We start from the raw sequence: 24,955 nt of genomic DNA on the forward strand, positions 1-24,955 counted from the left end.
GGTGTAGACAACAAACAGATGTATTAGTATAATGCTTGGGAAGTGAAAAAGTCTTTAACGTTTTGAGCGTACGCTCTTTCACAGAAAGAAACACAGAAAGAAACAAGGAGAGTATATATATATATGAAACAGGAAAAATAGAACTCAAAATATGAGTATATCATCATGATCATCGTTTAACGTCCGTTTTCCATGCTAGCATGGGTTGGACGGTTCGACTGAGGTCTGGGAAGCCAGGAGGCTGCACCAGGCTCCAGTCTGATTTGGCAGTGTTTCTACAGCTGGATGCCCTTCCTAATACCAACCACTCCGTGAGTGTAGTGGGTGCTTTCTACGTGCCAGGGGAGTCAGGCAACGGCCACGATCGGTTGGTGCTTTTTCTGTGCCACCGACGCGGAAGCCAGTCAAGGCAGCGCTGGCATAGGCCACATACGGATGGTGCTTTTTAGGTGCAACCAGCACAGGTACCAGGGTAGGCTGGCAATGGCCACGATCGGTTGGTGCTTTTTACGTGCCAATGGCATGGATGTATAAACAATAGAGTGACTGAAGGTCTGAGAGTTTCATGTGTTGGCCCCAATAGACAAAACTCTCAGACCTTGAGTCACTCTGTTGCTTCTGCTAAATATTAATAAACATGTGTGTGGGTGTAAATTAATACAACATTTGTTAAAACTTGTCCCTCTCATGTTGCCTTCCTTTTTGTGCCCATTTGCCTTTTTAACACCATCCAACCCCCACACATATATAGGGAACAATTTTTCTTCCAAACATGTCTAGTGTGTACTGGGTGTGCATATTTTGTGGCAGCAGCACTACAGGTTGCCAAAATATGTCAAGTGCCACCCGCTCCCCCTTTAATGTCTTTGTTTATTCATCCACTTCTTCACAAAAATGTACTGAATGCACTTTGTCATAGCATCAGTACTCGAGAGGCTGCCTTGTTGCAGGATCCTCACTACTCTATGCTATCTTTATTCAGGGTTACATGAGTGTTATATAGTAGGTAGAAAAGAGGGCAGTTGCAGGAGACAAATTAAGGTGAGAGGGAGTGGGGAGGCTGTCAGCAGAAAAGGACTTCAAAAATACAAGTACATCTAACTACTTTTACCGTTTACTTATTTCACTTTCTGATCTATATACAGGTTGCTGCTTGCCACCCCTCTTTCTCGATCTGCTTCTATCTTTCTCACCCCACCTCCATACTGACATTTTCTACCAGCCACACCACCCTTGTACATAATTCACTACAATCACCTCAACCTCTATCTCTAACCATTTGTTACTCTCCACTCACACTCTTATGAAATTAACCATCCTCTCTGGTCCACTGTCTATATTCTCTCATACTCACCTCCTTGTACCTTGAGAGTTCACTTGGTAGTTTGTCTATCTTCTTTCTATGTGCTTCCACCTTTATATGATGTGGAGTAACCTTTATCTCCTCTATAGCAAGACACCTCTGCTTATCTCTCCATCATACTTTAGTCTCTAAACATCGGGCATAAAGCTACCTTTCCCCTCTCTCAAATAAACTCCACTCAGTTGTGGAAACTTTTTCCTTTTCTTTTCTTGTCTTGCAAGTTATCTGGCAATCTCCTAAGTGCTGGTGGCATGAAAAAGAAAAAAGGACCCAGGTCCATCATAAATCACTGCTGAGATAACTTAGACTATCTGGCAGGTTGGCATATGAGCTGGTCATTCACATAGTAAACCAAGTTGTACAGGATGGTGTCATAGCCAATGACTGATGTAAGTATCATTGTCAACTGTTATAAGGGCAAAGATAATGCATTAGAGAGAGAGAGAGAGGAAACTAGAGGTATGAGGTTTGCAGAAAGGATTATAACACAATTGATTAGGGAAAGAGTCACCATAGATATCATGCAGTTTGGTTGTTGTGCCAGGAAGAAATACAAGCCTTGTGAAACAATATAATAGAAGTATCCAGCTATGAAGATACTCCTATACCTGGCTTTTGATAGATTTCTCCACTCCACGATCTGGTGGTCACTAAGGAAGCTTGAAGTGGACATTAGATTTCTTCCAATGTACAGGTGGTTCTCTAGAATAAATGACAGCTTATTTTACCGAGGAGACCTAATTAGGAGTGTAAGAATGGAGGTATTTTGAGAGTATAATCGTCAAAATAAGAACTAGGTAGAGTTCACGGAGCAAACAACGCATCTCTCCCAAATTGAAGGACAGACCATATAATGCTTGAGTGCTATGTGCAATGCTAAATGGTGAGAGTTGGATTTTGAATGCACAGGTTAAAAAGAAATGAAGGGAGCAGATGGCTATTTCTCTAGTATCGGTATCATAAAAAACAAAAACAAAACAAAAAAACACACCCAGTACACTCTTAAAGTGTGAGGTTTCGTTGAAGACATAACACCTCTCGAGTACTGATGACACGAAAAACGAAAAGTATCTAGTGTACTCGAAAGTGGTTGGTGTTAACCAAACGAAATAAAACGCGAGTTAGAATGGTCAACCTGACCGTCCAGGTCAGTATGCCCGTTCAACCCATGCCAGCACCGGACAGCGGATATCAAACGATGATGCTGACGATGTGTATTTATGTAAATATTTACATATATGCATATGTGTGTTCATATATATATATATATACGCAGATATGTATGTGTGTGTGTGTATATATATATATACATATATATACTCTTTTACTTGTTTCAGTCATTTGACTGCGGCCATGCTGGAGCACCGCCTTTAGTCGAGCAAATCGACCCCGGGACTTATTCTTTGTAAGCCCAGTACTTATTCTATCGGTCTCTTTTGCCGAACCGCTAAGTGACGGGGACATAAACACACCAGCATCGGTTGTCAAGCGATGTTGCGGGGGACAAACACAGACACACAAACACACACACGCATATATATATATATATATATATATATATATATATATACATATACATATATATATATATATATATATATACACAAATATATATATATACAAATATATATATATATATATATATACACATACATATATATATATATATATATATATATATATATTATATATATATATATCGGCATCATGAAACTAAAATAAGAAACATTGGTTTCTAATAAGACGTAAGAGGCTTTAGTTTCTCATAAAACATACAAACACCTATGTACCGAATGCTTATTTTCTTCGTTTGTAAACACAAACGTTCAGAAATGCTTTTCTCTCTCTCTCTCTCTCTTCCACCCTCAGTCAGTCTGTGTCAGCCAGACCTTCGATCATGTTAACCTGACTACTGGACCGAAATCCAAAATAAAAACAAGTCGCACTGAAAAAACATTCCTCCTTTATTAAAGGTGCGATTATTATTAACGTGAAAAACTATAATCTCGTCTCCGTTATAGTCTCAACGAATGGAGCCGGTCCACACACCTGAGAAAAAGGGGAATGTAGGGACTTAAAAGTTACCTGTGTTTATCTCCCTATAAAATTCGATTTCTCAGTGAAAAATTTCTAATCGCGCCGGGGATCGATGATACAAATCACCAGTAGCACATTGCGTCCGTTGAATACGGTGCATCCAACTTAAAAGAACAAATAGGTTAACCGTAGTCAAAATAAACAGTTATTTAACTTATTTTGAAAATTGCAATTCCCGAAATGTTGTTATATTACAATGCATCTCATGAAATTGAAAAGACTTAAGTGGGGTAGGATAAATCGGAACCAAAATAGAACTCCGGTGGTGGTCAACGTTATCCGGAGAGTATGTCTCAAAATAAATAAATCGGATATGTAATTTTTTCAGTAGATTTGTTTGACAACAATGTTGAAAACCACTTCAGATGCAAAATTGATTGCTTGTGTTCGTTTTGATACAAGGATCAAGTAAATACTCTATTAATACGACTACAACCCTGGCGATGAATCCCGTCTTTTATCAGTCTATAAAGAACAGTAACTGATCGAGAAGGCTGAGCAGTTTGTGCATGATCAAGTAAATAAAACGAACAAAACGATAAATGTAAAGTTAGGTGGTCAAGTAGTGCAAATTCATTAAAACAGAATTGCGGATGGGCTGCACGTGGATGTTACAAATGCATTTTTTTGCAAATTCCAAAACAGATTCCTGCCAGCAGGAAAGATGCAAACTTCTTTCCTCGTAGTTCATGCATAATTTAAACTTAGGTGGAAATATACAAAGTTAATAAAAAAAAAACTTCCTTGAACACAATAGATTTGTTAGCTTACCTTTCTAATATGCATTGAGTCGGCCATGAAAATTAATATACGCCAATAAAAAACAAGCTTTTAACCATTATTAAAAACTGGCCAATCAAATTCCACGACCCTAATTTCTGTTGGTAAACCATGGACAAGTGGCAGAAAGATATAATATATCTTTCTCTGATATTTAAATTCTTCCTTCTTGCTTTGCAGGTAATTTTTGTATACTTAATTATCTAAATAGTATTTATTTGCTTACTTAATATTTTTTTTCTTTCGAATCTGAAGAAATATTTGTAGATTACATGTGTTTTGCTGCATCCAAACAAAAAAAACCGGTCTCAGTGATTCCCTTCCAGCTGCATCTTATTTCCCCCGAATCGCAATTAGCTGATCTTATTGGAGTTATCCCCTCGCTTGTTCTTAGACGTTAGAAACATGTTATTTACACAAATAATCGAAGTGTTTATTTTTTAACTCACTTTATTCGAGACCTGAAAGCTTTTAACTTGTATAAAACCTTTTCTAAAATACTAATAATGCATTCAGTTATTTATTTCTCGATAAAATTATTGTAAATAATCAGGGGGAGGTAATGAAAACAATCGAAAACATTAAGAAAACGAAACTAATTTTGGCAGTCACGAAACATATATATATAAAAAAGAATTGTTTACAAACAGAATTATATATTTATTTAGTCGAAAGTGTTCGTTATGTATTCAGTTTGAAGGATACCAGTTACATATATCATTATATTAAGTGATTCTAGCATCGGGAGGTAATGAAAACAATCGAAAACATTAATAAAATGAAACCAATTTTCTGAGTCACGAAATATATATAAAAAAAATTTGTTTACAAACAGAATTGTATATTTATTTAGTCGAAATTGTTCGTTATGTATTCAGTTTAAAGGATACCAGTTACATATATCATTATATAAATTGATCCTAGCGTCATTTTCGTGTAATTGATACCACATGAATTCATCTAAATAACTTGTAAAGGCGTTTGTACGCCACATGTTAAAAGTTTGTTTACATTTTTTTCCACATGTATCCAAACTATATTGACGTAGACACCATTTAATTGGGCCTATGAATTTTATATTATTACTAACAATATTCATATTTTTTTTTTAATAAATTCATCGATATATTTTGGAAACATTTCACTGACTTATATTTGTTACTTGAGATAATATTTTTTCTTATTTTGTCAGTTTCATTTTCCAACTTGTATTGTTTTCATTATCTCTCGTTACTCTGCTTTTTGGATCCGAATATTTCGACTATTCTAGACTAATCTGCAACAATAAGTAGAGAAGATACAAATTTTCGTAAATGTTAGCGTAACAAATACTAAAGATTAAATCACTTACGCACTCTCCTTTTAGATATTTACCAGAAAGATGGAAACTTTTAAATCTAAGACATATAGAAAGAAGATCAGTTGGATCGTTGGCAAACTCTAGTGGATGTTTAAAAAGTGGAATTATTTAAATGAAACGCGAAACTTAGACGATGTATTAATCTGGATTAACGGTGAACTTGTTTGCTTTGTACTGTACTTGCTTTGGTGCACTGTTGTTTATTAGCCCCAGGTCAGCCCCCTGATGAAGTAGGCTCGGCCGAGACAATCTTGTATTTTTGAGGAATGCAGAACTACATGATCTAACGTTCTTTTCCTACTTAAAAGGAGGTATGATGCGAAGAAATTTGACTGCTATTTCTAGCCTAACGACCACGCAATGGTTCCCTTTTTGGGAAACAGGTGGCGTGGAAGGTACAAGATGTTCTTTGTGAGCTAAGTAGAGTTGCCTGTAAACCAGTCATAACTATAGTTTGGTTCTTCCTACCTCCTCAGGGCATTGTTTCCTTATAGTTTCTTTAATAATGCATACTTCTACGTAAGATTTTGCTAAGGAATATTTGAAAGGTTTAGATGATATTTCGCCACCCTTATTAAACGTCCCATGTTCCACGCTTGCATGGGTTGGACAGTTTCAGAGGATCTTATGGGCCCGAAGACTGCACCGTACTCCAGTGTCTTTATTGACGTGGTTTCTACGGCCGAATGCTCTTCCTAACACTGACCACTTTACAACATGTACTGGGTAATTTCTCTCCGTTACCAGCATTAGTGACGCTGCCATACAGTTTGCAAGACTACAAACCCCACGAACGCAGCTTTATGGTGGGAGATGAGGGGCAAAAGATGGGTAAAAGTATGAGAAAAAGGATCCAGAGCAGAGTAGATTTCTTTCTGTAGAGGCGCCACATGAACAAATATTTTAGGAAAGACGGTAGGAATGATTGGGGGAAGATATCTCTTTTTCTCTCTCTTTTACTTGTTTCAGTCATTTGACTGCGGCCATGCTGGAGCACGGCCTTTAGTCGAGCAAATCGACCCCAGGACCTATTCTTTGTAAGCCTAGTACTTATTCTGTCGGTCTCTTTTACCGAACCGCTAAGTTACGGGGACATGAACACACCAGCATCGGTTGTCAAGCGATGTTGGGAGGACAAACACAGACACACATATACATACACGACAGGCTTCTTTCAGTTTCCGCCTACCAAATCCACTCACAAGGCTTTGGTCGGCCCGAGGCTATATTAGAAGACACTTGCCCAAGGTGTCATGCAGTGGGACCTGGAACCATGTGGTTGGTAAGCAAGCTACTTACCACATCACTTAATTCGCTCATGATTATTGTACAACATGCAGATCCTCTCTCTAAGAAGAAAAAGCAAAATAAAACGAAGTCATTATCCAGATTGTTATTGTTATTTATCATAATCAACTTGGAAACTGGAAGGGACAAAAAAAAAAAAGTACTTTTTTGTTTATCTCGCTCCCGTTGAAAAGTTGGGTTATCTCCCCTTGGCCTACTCAACGATTTTGTTTCATCTTATTTTTATGCCTGATTTCCTCTACATTACGAATCTTGGATCTTTACGCTTTGACCGGCAGATTTTTTAAATGATTTCTTTGTAACTAAACACTTTTAAACTTCGTATACTGGTAGAATGTGTTTATAAAACATTTTTTTCTCTTGGCTTTATTGAGAAAATTCTGTAGTTTGTAAGCTATTTCCTCTTTAATTTCTTAATTTTCAGCAATTTCAACCAATCAATGACGTCTATTGAAGTGAAAACAATATCCGCAAAAAATTGCTGTTGCTGTTGACAGCCTTCAGCAGATATTATTTTCACCTCAATAGACGTCAAGAAATTATTTTTAAAATCTGCTGGTCAAAGCGAAAAGATCCCGAATCTTTTATGTCTAAGCGAAATTTGCGAAAAGTGTTTCTCTTTTTCAAGAAAAAAACAAAACAAACAAAATTCTTCACCAAGAAAGGCAATGCAACAACGGTCATTTTATGAATTTCTCAGTTGGAAGTCAAAATAGATGGTGATGTAGAATTCATGGATGCAGACAAGAAGGACTAAGAACAGATAATTGGTTTACTAATTCACGTTTATCTTTTCATAAAACAGCACTTTTCATATATTTCTGGGCATACACGACAAGTATCAAATCTTGTGAACATGAGCTCGAAATGAAAGCCAATTGTGTTGTTGACTGGAATTATTATATGAGAGAAGTTTGTGCTGTACACATTTTGGCTGATCCAAGAGTGATTGGAGTACCCAACATGTCTTTTGAAATTAGTGTAAGTTTGTTCACTAAAAGAAAAAATTGTGTCAACTACCTCATCATTATCATTGTTCGACCGTGGTCGAGACAATGGAATTTACTATGCTACACCAGACTTCACGGTCCAGCATAGCATTACGGAGGTCCTGTTGCTGGATGCCTGTATCCCTGGAGATTACATCAGGGTAGGAGAGTGTGCGCCCTCTGGTATCGCAAGTAGATGGCTTCCAGAGGAGAAGAGCAGAAATTACCTCGTTTTCAACTCTACAACAATGTCCAGCAAACTGGACTCTTCTACCTTTCATAAGAGTTGATACAGGTGGTAGTTTCCCATATATTTGTACTTTGGTTGGATGACGCTTCCACGAGAGATTTTGAGCTCTCATAAGGAGGCAAGTGTAGGTTCCATCCAACCGCCTCTCAAGCTTCTTTGATAACGTCCAGATTTCTGAGGCATATAGTAGAATTGGTTCGACTGTGGCTTTGAAGATTTCAAGTTTGAAATCTCTACTTAGATTTGATGACCAGATCTTATGCATATCATTACAGGCTGACCAGACCATACCCTTTCTAGTTAGAAAATCTTTTTCAGATGATGATATGTATGACCCAAGATATTTACAACTACCTCAACAATGGGTTTTTGGAGGTAGAGAAACAACAGAGTGTTTCGTGTTTATTGTCCCTGACAGGTCTGTGACAACACTTCTTCCAATAATAGAAAATAATATAGGGCTTGGTACTACCATCATAAGTGACAAATAGCATATAAAAATATAATATTGGTCATTTTCAGCGTAAGAGTGGCTGTGTAGTAAGTAGCTTACTTACCAACCACATGGTTCCGGGTTCAGTCCCACTGCGTGGCACCTTAGGCAAGTGTCTTCTACTATAGCCTCGGGCTAACCAAAATTAACAATTCTCACTGTTAATCATTCTCTACACTTTGTCAATCCTACTAATAGAGCTCACATCCAAAATATACTTTTCTGCTGTAGGCACAAGGCCTGAAATTTTCAGGGAGGAGGCCAGTCGATTAGATTGACCCTAATACGCAACTGATACTTAATTTATCTACCCTGAAAGGATGAAAGGCAAAGTCAATCTCGGCGGAAATTGAACTCAGAACATAAAGACAAACGAAATACCTCTAAGCATTTCACCCGGCATTCTAATGATTCTGCCAGCTCGCTGCCTTAAATAATTATTTCTATTCTAGGCACAAGGCCTTGAAAATTTTTTGGGGAAAGGGGCTAGTCGATTACATTAACCCCAGTGTGTAACTGGTACTGATTTCATCAGCCTCGAAAGGATGAAGAACATAAGTTGACCTCGGTGGAATTTGACCTAAGAATGCAGCAGCAGACAAAATACCGCTGAGCATTTCACCCAGTGTGCTAACAATTCTGCCAGCTTGCCACCTTTCACACCCAAAATATTGAAAGACTTTGGAAGAGTGCTTAAGAGACAAAAAGACAAAATGGCACTCACAGAAGTCTACTGGATTCATCTATGTGTGAGTTTATGTGGCAACAAGAAATTGGATTAAAAGGGTTATATTCTTGACTTTTGGCCTCAATAGACATGGTAGGATTTGTTATAAAAATGTTATCAGATTCAATGAGATGTTTAATTTTTTTCAGTTTCCATACTCTTTTACTTGTTTGTCATTTGACTGTGACCATGCTGGAGCACCACTTTTAGTCGAGCAAATCAACCCCAGGACTTATTCTTTGTAAGCCTAGTACTTATTCTATTGGTCTCTTTTGCCAAACCGCTAAGTTACGGGGACGTATATACACCAGCATCGGTTGTCAAACGATGTTGGGGTGGGGGGGTCAAACACAGACACACAAACATATACACACACACACACATACATATATACGACGGGCTTCTTTCAGTTTCCATCTACCAAATCCACTCAAGACTTTGGTCGGCCTGAGGCTATAGTAGAAAGCACTTGCCCAAGGTGCCACACAGTGGGACTGAACCCGGAACCATGTGGTTGGTAAGCAAGCTACTTACCACACAGCCACTCCTACGCCTATGTTTATTAATTTTTTCAGTTTTGTATGGGTTGTTACAAAAATATTATCAGATTCAATAAGCTGTTTAAGCTTTTTGTTTCTTTGAGTGTTAAACAATTTTTTTTAGTTCAGGGACAAAACCAAAAGTACCAATATTTTTCATAAAAGGGGTGGGGGAGGATAAACCAATTTTTTTAATGGGGGTGAGATAACCAAACAGTACCCAAAAAATTTTCCCGGTTTACCTTTATCCTGTTTACTATACAAATTGAAAATTTTCAAAAATTTGAGTACTTTTGATTTGTGTTGTTTGTAGTAGGCAAAAACCATAAACTGAGAAACTTTTTTGGTTCCTCCTTCCAAATTCCATGTTTATTATGAATAATGTCGATCATGATAATGATATTTTTATGTTGTGCAATGATCACGAGCAAGTTATTGAATATTTAAGAGGGATGGATTTCTTTTCTTTTTGAGATAAAAGAAAAAAATTCAATTTCAAATATGTTTTATCAAAATAATTGTCATCTGCAACTTTGAAAACATATCTCTGCAAAAGACATTATTTAAAGAAAAATGAGTTGCCTTGGTCCTATATAGTCTTAACTTATTATTATTAGCAGCGTGCTAGTAGGGTACCAAGAGCACCATCTGAGCGTGCGAGTGTGATCGTTGCCAGAACAGCCAACTGGTCCTGCCGGTGGCACGTAAAAGGGCACCATTCGAGCATGATTGTTACCAACGTCACCTTACTGGCATGTGTAAAAAGATTCGAGCGAGGTCATTGCCAGTACCGCCTGACTGGCCCCATGCCGGTGGCACATAAAAAGCACCCACTACACTCTCGGAGTGGTTGGCATTAGGAAGGGCATCCAGCTGTAGAAACTCTGCCAGATCAAGATTGGAGCCTGGTGCCGCCGTCTGGTTCGCCAGCCCTCAGTCAAAATCGTCCAACCCATGCTAGCTTGGAAAGCAGACGTTAAACAATGATGATGATGATGATAAGGAAGCAAAATCTCAAGAATTGGAGTACTGAGTCTTTGATAAAGACAATATACTCTTTCCTCAAAGTGCTACATAAAAAATGTTAGTGTTGGTACTGGTGCCATACAAAAGGCACTAGTTGCTGGCACCATATAAAAAGTATTCAGTAGATTATGTAAAGTGGTTGGGATTAAGAAGGGCATCCAGCTGTAGAAACTATGCCAAATCAGTCTATGGGACCTGGTGCAACCTCTGGTCGTACCAGTTCCTTATTTCTTTATTGCCCACAAGGGGCTAAACATAGAAGGGACAGACAAAGGGATTAAGTTGATTACATCGATTCCGGTGCGTAACTGGTACTTAATTTATCGACCCTGAAAGGATGAAAGGCAAAGTCGACCTCGGCATAATATGAACTCAGAACGTAGCGGCAGACGAAATACCTATTTCATTACTACCCACAAGGGGCTAAACACAGAGGGGACTAACAAGGGCAGACAAACGATAACGATTCTACCAGCTTGTTGCTCCTAGGGCAAAGGAAATATCTAAACAGTTATAAGAAAATGTTGAAATATGGAGTTATCTCCCTTCACATTTTATTATTAGTACACAACGATTATAGTTGTCAATACAGTAATCCCTTGGCTATCGCAGGAGTTGCGTACAAAACCCCCCACAATCGGTGAAAATCCGTGAAGTAGAAACAGTACTGTATGTATATATATATATATATATATATATATATACATACATACATATATAATTATAATCACCTCATGGATTTATATGGATAACACCATACAAAATTCTGGTGCATCTAACTTAAGTACCATATTCATTTGAATCTATATCTATATCTATCTATCTATCTATCTATATATATATATATATATATATATATATTTCTTTATTGTCCACAAGGGGCTAAACATAAAGAGGACAAACAAAGACCGACAAAGGGATTAAGTCAATTACATCGACCTCAGTGCGTAACTGGTACTTATTTAATCGACCCCGAAAGGATGAAAGGCAAAGTCGACCTCGGGGGAATTTGAATTCAGAACGTAACGGCAGACGAAATACTGCTAAGCATTTCGCCCGGTGTGCTGACGATTCTGCCAGCTAGCCGCCCTGTATATTTTATAATGTTGTATATATTCATTTTATTATAAATGCAAAACAACATCACAGAGGAATCGACGTAAGCTTAAATAATAAGCTGTGATATGGCGAGGGATTACTGTAAAAGAAAATCTCATATATAAAATCTGTTCTGTCTGTGTGTGTGTGGCTTCTAGGATCTCGGGCATCCTCCATCCGATTGCACTCAAATTTTATATGTAGATACCGACAGTATCAGGGTGTGTATAAGTCTTGAAAAAATTACAAAAATCGATTCCAGGTGAGAATGTGATCGATAAAGCCTTGGGAAATCGTTTTTCTTTGGAATAGAAAAAAAGTCTATGTTTATTTCTTCTTTTGCTGGTGTCTCAAATTTAGGTTAAATCAGTGTTTCTCAAAGATGAGGCCTATGGGATAGTCGGACAAGTTGTTTTGAGAAAATTTGGTTTAAATGTTTGACAACTCAGCACCGTCCTTTGGATGGGGGGCATTTTGCTCATATATAATATATGGATCTCAAAAGTGTAGCTATATTTAATTTTTAAGTTGGTAATTATGAGCACCTCTAAAAGTTTTTAGTTTCTGCAGTCATTCATACCCAACTAATAAAAATGAGTTGTGTAGAATATATGCACAAATACTTTGAATGATTTGGAGTGTTTGCACTCTTGTTTTGTTAATTCCAGTAAGAATATCATTGCAATAATCTAAATTAGAGACTATAAAGCTATGAATGAATCATGTTTTGCATTTCCTTCATTCTGAAATTTCCTTACCTTGAGTAGACTACACAGGTGACATACAAGTACTATGAATAAGTCATATCACCAAACTTTCAGTACCTATCAAATGTCACCACTAAACTTCTTGCTATCGTTGCAGTGTAAGAAATGTGTGTTTATACAAATTAATAAGACTTTTCTTTCACAGTAAAGTGTAGAGATCCAAATATTTATAGAAGCAAACCAGACAAGAACACTTTGGTTTTATTTATACTTTATTTCATTTTATTGGATGTGAAGCAGTTTAAAAATGTGATCTAGAAAAGTTGACAAGAAGGAAACGTAAATCCATTGTTTGGTGTTTTAACTTGTAACTGTCAGCTACACATAAATACATTCACACACACACATGCTCTCTCTCTCTCTCTCTCTCTCTCTCTCTCTCTCTATCTATCTATCTCTTTCACACACACACACAAAAACAAAAGTATATAAAAGCCTTCCATAGACTACCTCAGTGTCGTTGACGGTAAAGGTCTTGGGTACAGTACAAGAAATGAGGAAAGATCAGGTCTTTTGAAGTTCTGCGATGCAAATCATCTCAGAATCTGCAACCTGTTCTTTAGGAAATTGTCCACCCACCTGACCATTTTTTAAATCAGGTTAATGCAGAAGCCATACAGTCCCTTATTCATACCAGGAAACACTGTAGGTTAATGACTGTAAGTGCCATGTGTTTCCCAGATAAAGAATGTACTACTCAACATAGATAAGTGGCTTTATTTTATTTATGCACCCTTTTCAAGCCTAGCCAGACTCATGGGCCCGGTTTCCTGGATTCTATGGCATATGTGTTCCCCCAGCTGGACAGGACGCCAGTCCATCACAGCATTACTCAAGAAACAGGAAGAAAGAGTGAGAGAAAGAGAACAACAGGGGTTGCCACCACTCCCTGCCGGAGCCTTGTGGAGCTTTAAGTGTTTTTGCTCAATAAACACACACAACACCTGGTCTGGGAATCGAAACCGTGATCCTCCAACTGCGAGTCCGCTGCCCTAACCACTGGGCCATTGCACCTCCACAGATAAGTGGCTAGTGACTTCAAAATGTTAGCTACTCTTAATAAGGATCAAAACAGGATTTGGAGAAGAAAGACATGGAAGCTGATACAACCCTCTACTGGCATTTACTAATGCTTATTGTAGGGGTTTCAAGAAAGGTATTAACTGATGCTTATTTCAGGGGTTATGAGAAAGGTATTAACTGGTGTTTATTGTAGGGATTATGAGAAAGAGGCTAATAACGGAAGCAAAATTGGTAGCTTTTACTAGACAATCTGCTGAGGACTATAGCCCAGATTTGTAGCTGCTGCAAGGTTTTGGATAAACACAAGGAAACCTGGTGTTGGAGCAATACTGTAAACAGAGTCATAACTGCTAAGGACCAAGCTTGGGAAAACTGGAAGAAAGCAGGAAGAAGAGAAACTTGATGTCATGTATACGTAGGAGAAAGGAAGATGTTGCTTATGTTCTGTGATGTGAGGGCTAGAAGTGAGATTTTCCAGGTAGCTAAACAGTGGACAAAACAAAAGATGTCATCAGGGGAAGTGTATACAGAATGATAGCTGCACAGTTGCTCTCACCGATGCTAGATGAAAGTGTTTCGATGAGAGGCTTTTGAAGGGAGAAAGAGAGTCTACACCAAGTGAACTCAGAAGAGGAACAGCCAGCCAAATTGACAGTCATGTAGTTGATAGAGTGATTAACCCTTTAGTGTTTAAACCAGCCATATCCAGCCCAAATATTCTACAAGTTTTATATTCAAACTGGCCAGATCCAGCCTCTCACACCTAACCTACTCTTTTACTTGTTTCAGTCATTTGACTGCAGCCATGCTGGAGCACCGCCTTTAATCGAGCAACTCGGGGCTTATTCTTTTGTAAGCCCAGTACTTATTCTATCGGACTCTCTTGCCGAACGGGGACATAAACACACCAACATCGTTTGTCAAGCAATGCTAGGTGGACAAGCACACACACGCATATATATATACATATATACGACAGGCTTCTTTCAGTTTCCGTCTACCAAATCCACTCACAAGGCTTCGGCTGGCCCGAGGCTATAGTAGAAGACACTTGCCCAAGGTGCCACACAGTGGGACTGAACCCGGAACCATGTGGTTGGTAAACAAGCTACTTACCACACAGCCACTCCTGCGCCTACATTGACATTCTAAAAATAAACAATCACATCATTGAAACTTCAAAGCTATAAGATCATGCATAATTAATTCAAAACAATTTGAGTGAAAAAGTATTACATTTAACAGAATAATCTGAACACTAAAGGGTTAAGGATGTGAATGTAGGAAAACCAGCTGATTCATCAGGAGGGTCACTGAGGTGCATAAAATATGAAGCAATGTAGGGTACAGACTAGTTATTTGAATAGTCAAGTCATGCAGGAATGTGTCATATCCAGTGACTATCAAAACAATGCTAATTCAAACTGCTAAAAGGGCCAAGGGAGACACCTTAGAGGAGAAAACTACCAAGGCATCAAATTGTTGGATCAGGTTATGAAAGGTTTTTGCAAAACTGGGTAGGAACAGGATTAGCTTGATTGAGATTCATTTCAACTTTGTCCTAGAAAGAGATGTCATATTTTCAGTGACACGGCTGCAAGAGGAGTATTTAGTTAGGAGTAAGCCCCTACCTTTAGCACTCATCGGTGTGAAGAAAACTCTGACAGAGTCCTTTTGGTGTTGCTAAGCAAAGTAAAGGTAGATAAATAGCTCCTGGGATGAGGTGGTGAAGCATGACCTTCAGACATTGGGCCTCACCGAGGCAATGACTAGTAACCGAGACCTTTTGAAGTATGCTGTGCTTGAGAAGACTCGGCAAGCTCAAGTGAGACCATAAACCTTGTGGCCTATGCCAGGAGTGTAACCAGCCCACGTATGCATACCTTTCCTTCACTGGACACTAAAATCAGCAATGAGTCCAGTGAGTAATTTAATGTGCACTTCCAAAACAAAATTAGACAATACAACGCTGTGCTACAGATGACATCATTTGGAGCCACAAGAGATTTAACTGAGCCAGGATTCATGCAAACTTTCAAGATCCAACGTCAGATTTATCATCGGATTGGCTCTCTACTACCTCTGTCAAACGAATCACCAAGATAATGGTTGCTAACCCATGATGAAGCACTAATCTAATCTTAAGTATTCTGTCGTATACTCTGACTACCTCGATTACCTTATCCACCCATTTCTCCGCAGGAAGTATACCCATGCCCCCAACCCTGTCAGTGTTCCCTGCCCAGAAAATCTTGTACCCGTGTTCTTTGCCTGTGAGGAACCTTGTGGAACCTCCTCTCCACCTTACTTCTTGGATGCAGCACATATTGACACACCTCCATTCAAGCATCTATTGACACATCTCCGTTCATATATATATATATACACACACACACACATACATATATATATTATATTATTTAATTGAATGCAATGCATCCAATTTCTAAGAATGTATATATATATATATATTAAGTTATTTAGAAAGTTCTGAGCGTTTTTAAGGTAAATCTTTTAACACTTATTAAACACACCTGAAATGTAACAGTTAAAACTTTGGTATTGCTTGAAATGGTAGTACATCTCTTCTTTGTTCCTGACTAAAAATAGATTTATCTTTCATTCTGGTTACCCTTTATTGACATTTGAAATGGATAACCAAGAATTTCATATTTGCATGGTAATGCTTTTCTCTTTTAAAAAAGGGAGAAAATGCTGCAAAGACTTGCAAAAACATTTGTGAACTTTATGGTAATGATACTATAGGCGAATCAACTGTTCAAAGGTGGTTTGCAGAATTTAAAACTGAAGAGTTTGGCTTGGAAGGTGACAGTCACCATGGAAGACCTTCAAAATTGAAATGAAGATGTTTTGAAGGCAAAAATTGAAGAAAATTCAAATATCACAACTAGAAAACTTGCAAAGTTTCTAAAAGTATGGCTCATGCAGACCTAATGAAGCTAGGATTCATTTCTCACTCTAATGTATGGGTCCCTCATAAACTCTCAGAAAATAATTGCTTGGACCAGTATTCTGTTTGTGATATGCTTTTGAAATAGAATGAAAGCATGCCATTTTTATAACAACTTGTAACTGGAGACGAAAAATGGATTGTGTATGAAAAGGTAGTGTGGAAACGATCCTGGAGTTTGCATAAGGGTCCCCAAAACAACAACCAAAAATGCATATCTGTGCCAAAAAACTATGCTTTGTGTTTAGTGGGATCATAAGTGCATTTTTTTTGTGATACCAGTGCCGGTGGCATGTAAAAGAACCATCCGGACGTGGCCGTTGCCAGCACCGTCCCAACTGGCCTCCGTGCCGATGGCATGTAAAAAGCTCCAACCGATCGTGGCCGTTGCCAGCCTCGCCTGGCACCTGTGCTGGTGGCACGTAAAAAGCACCCACTACACTCACGGAGTGGTTGGCGTTAGGAAGGGCATCCAGCCATAGAAACACTGCTAGATCAGACTGGGTCTGGCGCAGCCTCCTGGCTTCCCAGACCCCAGTCGAACCATCCTACCCATGCTAGCATGGAAAGCGGACGTTAAACGATGAACGATGATCCTCCCACGAAACCAGACAATTAATTCTGATGTGTACTGTTGCCAGCTGGCTAATTTGAACCCGCAAAAATTTTTAAATTGTAGCCAGAGATTGCCAACAAGAAGCGGGTAGTGTTCCAACAAGATAATGCCTGGCCAGGTGTGTCTTTGACTACCTGAACAAAGTTACATGAACTTGGCTGAGATCCCTTACCCCATTCACCATATTCTCCAGATATTGCACCATTTGGCTTCCACTTGTTTTTGTCTCTATAGAACCCATTGCAGTGAAAAATATGGATTCAAAATGCATCTAGATGACTTTTTTTCATCAAAACCAGTCAAATTTTATGCTGATGGAATATTTCAATTGCCTGATAGATGGACAAAGGTCATTAATAATAATGGAAATTATTTCAGTGAATAAGATTTATTGAAAGGTCAATTATTTATATACCTTTTTGCATATTAAAAAATGCTCAGAACTTTCCTGATAGCCTTATATATATATATATGCATCAAATCAAATCAGACCAAATGAAAATCAATGGAATTTGTATCTTTGTGGTACCAGTGCCAGTGGCACATAAGAAAACCATCCGAGCGTGGCCGTCTGCCAGCCTAGTCTGGCACCTGTGTTGGTGGCACATAAAAAACACCATCCGAGCGTGGCCGTCTGCCAGCCTCGTCTGGCACCTGTGTCGGTGGCACATAAAATCACCCACTACACTCTCGGAGTGGTTGGCGTTAGGAAGGGCATCCAGCTGTAGAAACACTGCCAGATCTGACTGGCCTGGTGCAGCCTTCGGGCTCGCCAGACCCCAAACCCATGCTAGCATGGAAAGCGGACGTTAAACGAGATGATGATGATGACGATGATGATATATATATATATATATATATATATACTCTTTTTTACTTTACTCTTTTACTTGTTTCAGTCATTTGACTTCGGCCATGCTGGAGCACACCTTTAGTTGAGCAAATTGACCTCAGGACTTATTCTTTGGAAGCCTAGTACTTATTCTATCGGTCTCTTGTGCCAAACTGCTAAGTTACAGGGGACATAAATACACCACCATCGGTTGTCAAGCGACGTTGGGGGGACAAGCACAGATACACAGACATACCAAATCCACTCACAATGCTTTGGTCAGTCTGAGGCTAAAGTAGAAGACACTTGCCCAAGGTGCTATGCATGCAGTGGGAATGAACCCAGAACCTTGTGGTTGGTAAGCAAGCTACTTACCACACAGCCACTCCTGCGCCTATAAAAAAACTGCGGAAACACTACATGCTTCCATACAGTTTTTGCCTATCAGTTCCATTCCCCAGGCATTGGTCAATCTTAAGCTGCATTAGAAGACACTTTCCCAAGATGCCATGCCATAAGATAGAACTTGAAACCACTTGGCTTGAAAGTGAACTCCATATCCACACAGCCATGGCTACACCTGCTTTCCATGGATGTGTGTGTGTTTTATTGAATATTAGAAGAGTTAGAATATCAGTTTATTGTTTATACCAATTCTGCAGTTCACAAAGGTCAATGTACTTAACTATTTGGAGTTATTTGAGAGAAAATTAAGCAGCAAATCTTTCTACAAACAAATCCAGCTAAGCTGACCTTATTCAACACCACTCTATAAATCTATCACAGTTGATGTGGCTCTACACAAACTGAGAAAGCTGAGAAAAAGGCAACAAGCTGGCAGAAACGTTAGCACGCCGGGCGAAATGATTATTGGTATTTCCTCTGCCGTTACGTTCTGAGTTCAAATTCCACCGAGGTTGACTTTGCCTTTCATCCTTTTGGGGTTGATAAATTAAGTACCAGTTACGCACTAAAGTCAATCTAATTGACTTAATCCATTTGTTTGTCCTCTCTGTGTTTAGCCCCTTGTGGGTAGTAAAGAAATAGGTATTTCTTCTGCCTCTACATTCTGAGTTCAAATTCCGCTGAAGTCGACTTTGCCTTTCATCCTTTAGGGGTCGATAAATTAAATACCAGTTACACACTGGGGTCGATCTAATTGACTTAATCCCTTTGTCCTTGTTTGTCCTCTCTATGTTTAGCCCCTTGTGGGTAGTAAAGAAATAGGTATTTCGTCTGCCATTACGTTCTGAGTTCAAATTCTCCCGAGGTCGACTTTGCCTTTCATCCTTTAGGGGTCGATAAATTAAATACCAGTTACACACTGGGGTCGATCTTATTGACTTAATCCCTTTGTCCTTGTTTGTCCTCTCTATGTTTAGCCCCTTGTGGGTAGTAAAGAAATAGGTATTTCGTCTGCCGTTACGTTCTGAGTTCAAATTCCGCCGAAGTTGACTTTGCCTTTCATCCTATTGGGGTCGATAAATTAAGTACCAGTTACGCACTGGGGTCGATCTAATTGACTTAATCCCTTTGTCCTTGTTTGTCCCCTCTATGTTTAGCTCCTCGTGGGCAATAAAGAAATAACAAACTGAGAAAATCTTGTGATGAGTTAGGTGACAGGTGAAGTTGTGGTGACAAGAGTTCACACAGAGGGACTAATGAAAAGACTGGTGCAGGAAGACCAGATAACTTTGGCTCTCACATCTATATATATAAAACTCTAGTTGTGTGAGTGTCTGTCCCCTTCGATTTAGATTCCTAACTCCTCCCACATTTTGCGGTGCAGTTTAACCAAATTCGGGTATCTTATAGTCGTGATTCATATCGAGCTCGTCTGGCTATTAGTGCGCGTCAACGATGAGTCTACGATTTTAAAAATAATTTAACATCATTTTTTATTCCATTTTAATGCATAATTTTTCGTGTGTCGATGGCGGCGGAGTTGGCGTCCACGCTCACAGCTGCACCTGTTTGCTTCTCCCCCTTCCCTCCCTCGTGAAGCTGTGGGGAAGGGAGTGTAAGGAAATCAACGTCGTAATGCGTTGTCAAGGAGACCAGTGTTCTTTTAGAACAACGACTTCATGGCTTGAAGACACCAAAACAGAAATGGCTAAGAAAGCCCGAATTGGCATCTATAAGGGAAGTAACTCTCTAAAAATGCCTATATAGTTATTTCCCTTACAAACCCGAGCAACGCCAGGCGATACTGCTAGTTGCAGATAATTTTACTTAGAATTGAACATGTGCAAGAGTGTGCGCGTGCGTGTATGTATATATATATGTGTGTGTGTATAATTGTTATTGGTGCTGTTGTCACTATTATTTGCATTTCTGTGTCATGACATATATGTATTTATAATCTATACTTTTTTTTTTTTCCAGATGATTTCAAATGAAATACTTCCTGACCATGATGCCGGCGTTTTTAACTCTCCCTTTCCAGAAAGTTCCGGGATGTTTGATTCTCTCATTGATAAACTTTTCGGAGGTTTAAGACGCTGGGATGCCATTTACTTTCTGCATATTGCCAACCATGGCTACACTTACGAAAACTGTTTAGCATTTTTCCCACTTTTCCCTCTCACAGTTTATATATTTTCATCCTGCATCTATTTCCCTTTCTATTTTATCTTCAGTTTTTCAAGACTCCTTCTATTAACTTCTGTTTCTCTCAACATGCTATTTTCTGTTCTTTCATCTCTTGCATTATACAACTTAGGAAAAGAAGCAACAGGGAGCCAACCGTTGGCTTTCAAAGCAGCATTATTATACATCCTTTCTCCAGCTTCAGTCTTTTTCATGGCTCCATATTCTGAAAGCCTATTCAGTTTCCTTTCTTTCACCGGAATGCTTTTACACCTGAAACGAAGACCGATATATGCTGCTTTATTATTTGGTTTTAGTGCCTTAACACGTTCAAATGGTATAGTAGCTCTTGGATTTATCTTCCATTGGTTTTCACAAAAATGTTTAAATATTATCTTTTCATCCCAAAAGATGCTGTTTATGATGAAAGAGCATCTAAAAAACTTTATATTTACAATCATCCAAATCATAATTCTTGTGACTCCATTTTTCTTATACCAGTTATATACTTTTCTTCTCTATTGTAAACCAAATGACCCAAAGGACCACTTAATAAAAACTCCTTTTGACATTCATGTAACTAAATATGGACATAAAATGGGCTTTAAATTTCCAGATAATTCTACCAGTGTTTCAGAATGGTGTCATTACAATCTTCCCATTTCATATTCATTTATTCAAAACCATTATTGGAATACAGGTTTCCTTAGTTATTTTCACTGGAAACAAATCCCTAACTTTCTACTGGCTTCACCAATGATTTGTCTTTGTTTAGCTTCTTGCTATACATATTTTAAATTACAGAGAAGTCACTGCTTATTCTTAGGACTGACAATTCCCAGAAGAAGTCAAATATCATCAAATCCAAAAGCCATGAAATATGGTTTCTCTAATATGCAAATTTTCGTATTTGGTGCACAAATGCTATTTTTTACAATATTTGGATTTTTTTGTATTCATGTACAGGTAAGAAATATTTTAATCTACTGTTCTGTGTACATTAAGTGAAATAACTATCTAGGATTATTTTAGGAATAGTATTAAAAATTTTTTTAAGAATTATATACTAGGTGCTGAAAATAACCATTGTAGAGTTTCAAAACGAAATTCTCTCTAAATGAAAGTGAAAAGAGGACAGAAAGTAGAAGATGCTGTGTAGTTAGAATGGCCAAAAAAATTTGTTTTCCTATTACTTGGCTAGGGTTGAGTTTCACTGTGTAATATCTTGGGCAAGCAAACTTTGTGATAAATTACATAGAAATCGTGAAGCAATGCATAAGTAAATGCTCAGTAGGTGAGAGAATAGAAGTTAGTGTAGTGTAAATTATAATATCAGCTAGTTTTATTAGTGTTTTTTATTCTTAAAGTGATTTTGACAATAGCACACTATATATGATTGTAAACAAACACACAGACATATATATAATTCAACCTTCTGAATCTGTGTTCTGAGATATTGATGATTGATGAAAGTAGAAAATGAAAGAAAATTGTTGGTTCATATTCTAGTAATTGTTAAATTTGACCCTTTAGCATTTAAACTGGTCCTATCAGACCCAAATATTCTACCTGTTTTATGTTCAAACTGGCCAGATCCAGCCTCTTGTATCTATCCTACAATGTCATTCTAAAAATAAATAATCTCATCTTTGAAATCTTGAAGCCACAAGATAATGCCTGGTTAATTCAAAACAATGTGAATAAATAAACATTACATTTGACAGAGTAATCTGAATGCTAAAGGGTTAAATATAATGTTCCTTCTCGAGCCATGCCAGGCTCATAAGGGCCGGTTTCCCGGTTTCAGTGGCGTAGAAATTCTCCACCTGGACGGGATGCCAGTCCACTGCAGGATTACTCATTTTTGCCGGCTGAGTGGACTGGAGCAACATGAAATGAAGTGTTTTGCTCAAGAACACAACGCATTGCCTGGTCCAGGAATCGAAACCACAACCTAACCACTAAGCCACGTGCCTCCACAAAGGGTTAAATATAATACTGATTAAATATGGTTGTATACTGTCAATTTAACGTGACAGTAGGGGATTACACCACCGGTGTTTAGCCCTAGGAAGCATCGACGCTTCCTGTCGGCTTCGACACATTTCTTGTGTCCTTATATATTTCCTAGGGCTAAACAGCGGTGGTGTAATCCCCTACTGTCACGTTAAATTGACAGTATACAACCATTCTACCATCCCACCACCGTACATATCTCTATGAGATATTTAGAAATTTAATATTTCTGATTAAATATATTACACTTGTAATGAGATGAAATTATCAACAACACTTTTCATTTAGCTCTTTTCTAATTTGAAACAAAGACTACATGTAAAGCCCCTCTCTAGAAATATTGTAAATGAATAATTGTTGTCTTGTTAGATATAAAATATATGAAGAATATTTTCTTGTTGCAGGTACTTACAAGACTTATCGCTTCCAGTTGTCCTTTTGTCTACTGGTTTTCGGCATATGTTATTAGTACAAACACACAAGACGTCTCAGCAGATGAAGAAAGTGTCACCTTGAAGAAAAATAGATTTTGCAGAATTATGCAAGAAATTCTAACAAATAAATCCAATAATATTTCAAGACTCATAATCTTTTACTATCTTTCATATTGCTTCATTGGAACTATAGCTTTCTCAAATTTTTTACCTTGGACATAAGATTTTCTACTAAATATTATAATGATATGAGTTAAATATTTACATGTATAACTATAGTACAAAGTAAGATAGGGGTTATGGGTGTAACCCACTATGGGATATCATTTATCCAATATACTGTTGGTAAAGTACAGAGATTCTTAATACATAAATGTTTTTAATTGCAATGCAATTAAGTCATTTATTGCATTAAACGGGTGAAGGTAAGGGAAATATTTTTACCGTAAATTTATAATACAAATAAGAAAATGGAGAAACAAATTTGGTTGTTGACATCTATAGGCAATGAAAATTTAATTTATTTTTGACCATAGGCTGAAACAGCTGTAAGAAGTAATTTTTAGGATTTCATTAATTTATACTATGACTTTTAAAATCTGTATTTGTATTATTATCTTATCTATTGATTTATATAATATTTTTGTATGCATTTGATGTTCTCATTTGTAAAATGAATAAATAATCCAACATTATAATATTCCATAAGTTGATGAACAAACCAAATTTGTTTTTCCACTTTCTTATTTGTATTATAAATTTAAGTTGATGAACAAAACAAATTTGTTTCTCCATTTTCTTATTTGTATTATAAATTTGTATTATACATGTATAATTAAATATTTACACGTATATATGTACTCTGAACCAATGAAATGTAAAAAATAAATGCAAAAAAATTCCATAAAAATTTCAGTTGTTATGAACATTGGTCCCAAATTTTGGCACAAGGCCAGCAATTCCGTTGGAGGGGCTAAGTTGGCTACTGGTACTTATTTTATTGACCCTGAAGGGACAAAAGGCAAAGTCTACCACTGCAGAATTTGAACTCAGAAGACAAAGACAGATGAAATGCCAGCAAACATGTTACCCGATGTGCTAACAATTCTGCCAGCACACTGCCTTTAAATTATTGTTAATAATGTAATTAAAAAAAGTATACAAATGTGATGGTATGCATTTGATCAAATTTTGGACTGGTTTAGAAAACGCAAGTACTGACTTGTTATAAAGTCAAGACATTTTATCTATTTCAAATAAAATTTCATTAATTTTTCAAATTACGTTTTGTTAATTTTATACTCCCAGCTTGAAGTATATAATTATTCATAGAATGATACTAAGGAACTGTTTTTCCTTGAATGTCTTGTTTACCTCCAGAGCTGGATGTAGGAATTTCAACTGTGTTTCGTGGTCTGCTACCACAACAGCTCCTTTATAGGATCCAGTTAGCTCAAGACATCATCAGGAGGAATCACGTCCAGTTTCAGCCACTACTCCTCTACTGTGTAGACATGATGGGGCTCCCCTTTCAGAGATGTCTTCAGCTCTGGTGTTGGGTGCATGTCTTCTTTCTTCTGTTCCCTGGCCTCTTCAATGTAGCATCAACGAGTGCCAGCGAGCGACTGACTGTCTTGTCAAATTTCCCTCTAAATACTTGCTGCTAGGCTCCAGCAG

General features: G+C 37.8%; 2 protein-coding genes across 4 annotated transcripts in view; one reads left to right on the top strand and one right to left on the bottom strand.

Annotated features, from left to right (window-relative positions):
* LOC115211622 (transcriptional adapter 3) overlaps window positions 1-4,660 on the bottom strand; it is a 54,242-nt gene extending 49,582 nt beyond the window's left edge. For 2 of the 3 annotated variants that reach the window (XM_029780240.2, XM_029780239.2), the window contains exon 1: window positions 4,232-4,370. The gene's annotated coding sequence lies outside the window, so the exon portion shown is untranslated. Of the gene's footprint in view, window positions 1-4,231 lie in introns of all 3 variants that reach the window. The other variant, XM_029780238.2, reaches the window with a different exon arrangement.
* LOC115211621 (GPI mannosyltransferase 2-like) lies at window positions 4,316-23,626 on the top strand. The gene is made up of 3 exons (XM_029780236.1): window positions 4,316-4,420; window positions 20,625-21,794; window positions 23,249-23,626. The coding sequence occupies exons 1-3, from the start codon at window positions 4,352-4,354 to the stop codon at window positions 23,498-23,500; spliced, it is 1,491 nt and encodes a 496-aa protein (XP_029636096.1). The 5' UTR covers window positions 4,316-4,351; the 3' UTR covers window positions 23,501-23,626.
* Window positions 23,627-24,955: the final 1,329 nt, after the last annotated feature.

This window comes from Octopus sinensis, linkage group LG5, assembly GCF_006345805.1.
Source record: "Octopus sinensis linkage group LG5, ASM634580v1, whole genome shotgun sequence".
Lineage (NCBI taxonomy): Eukaryota > Metazoa > Mollusca > Cephalopoda > Octopoda > Octopodidae > Octopus > Octopus sinensis.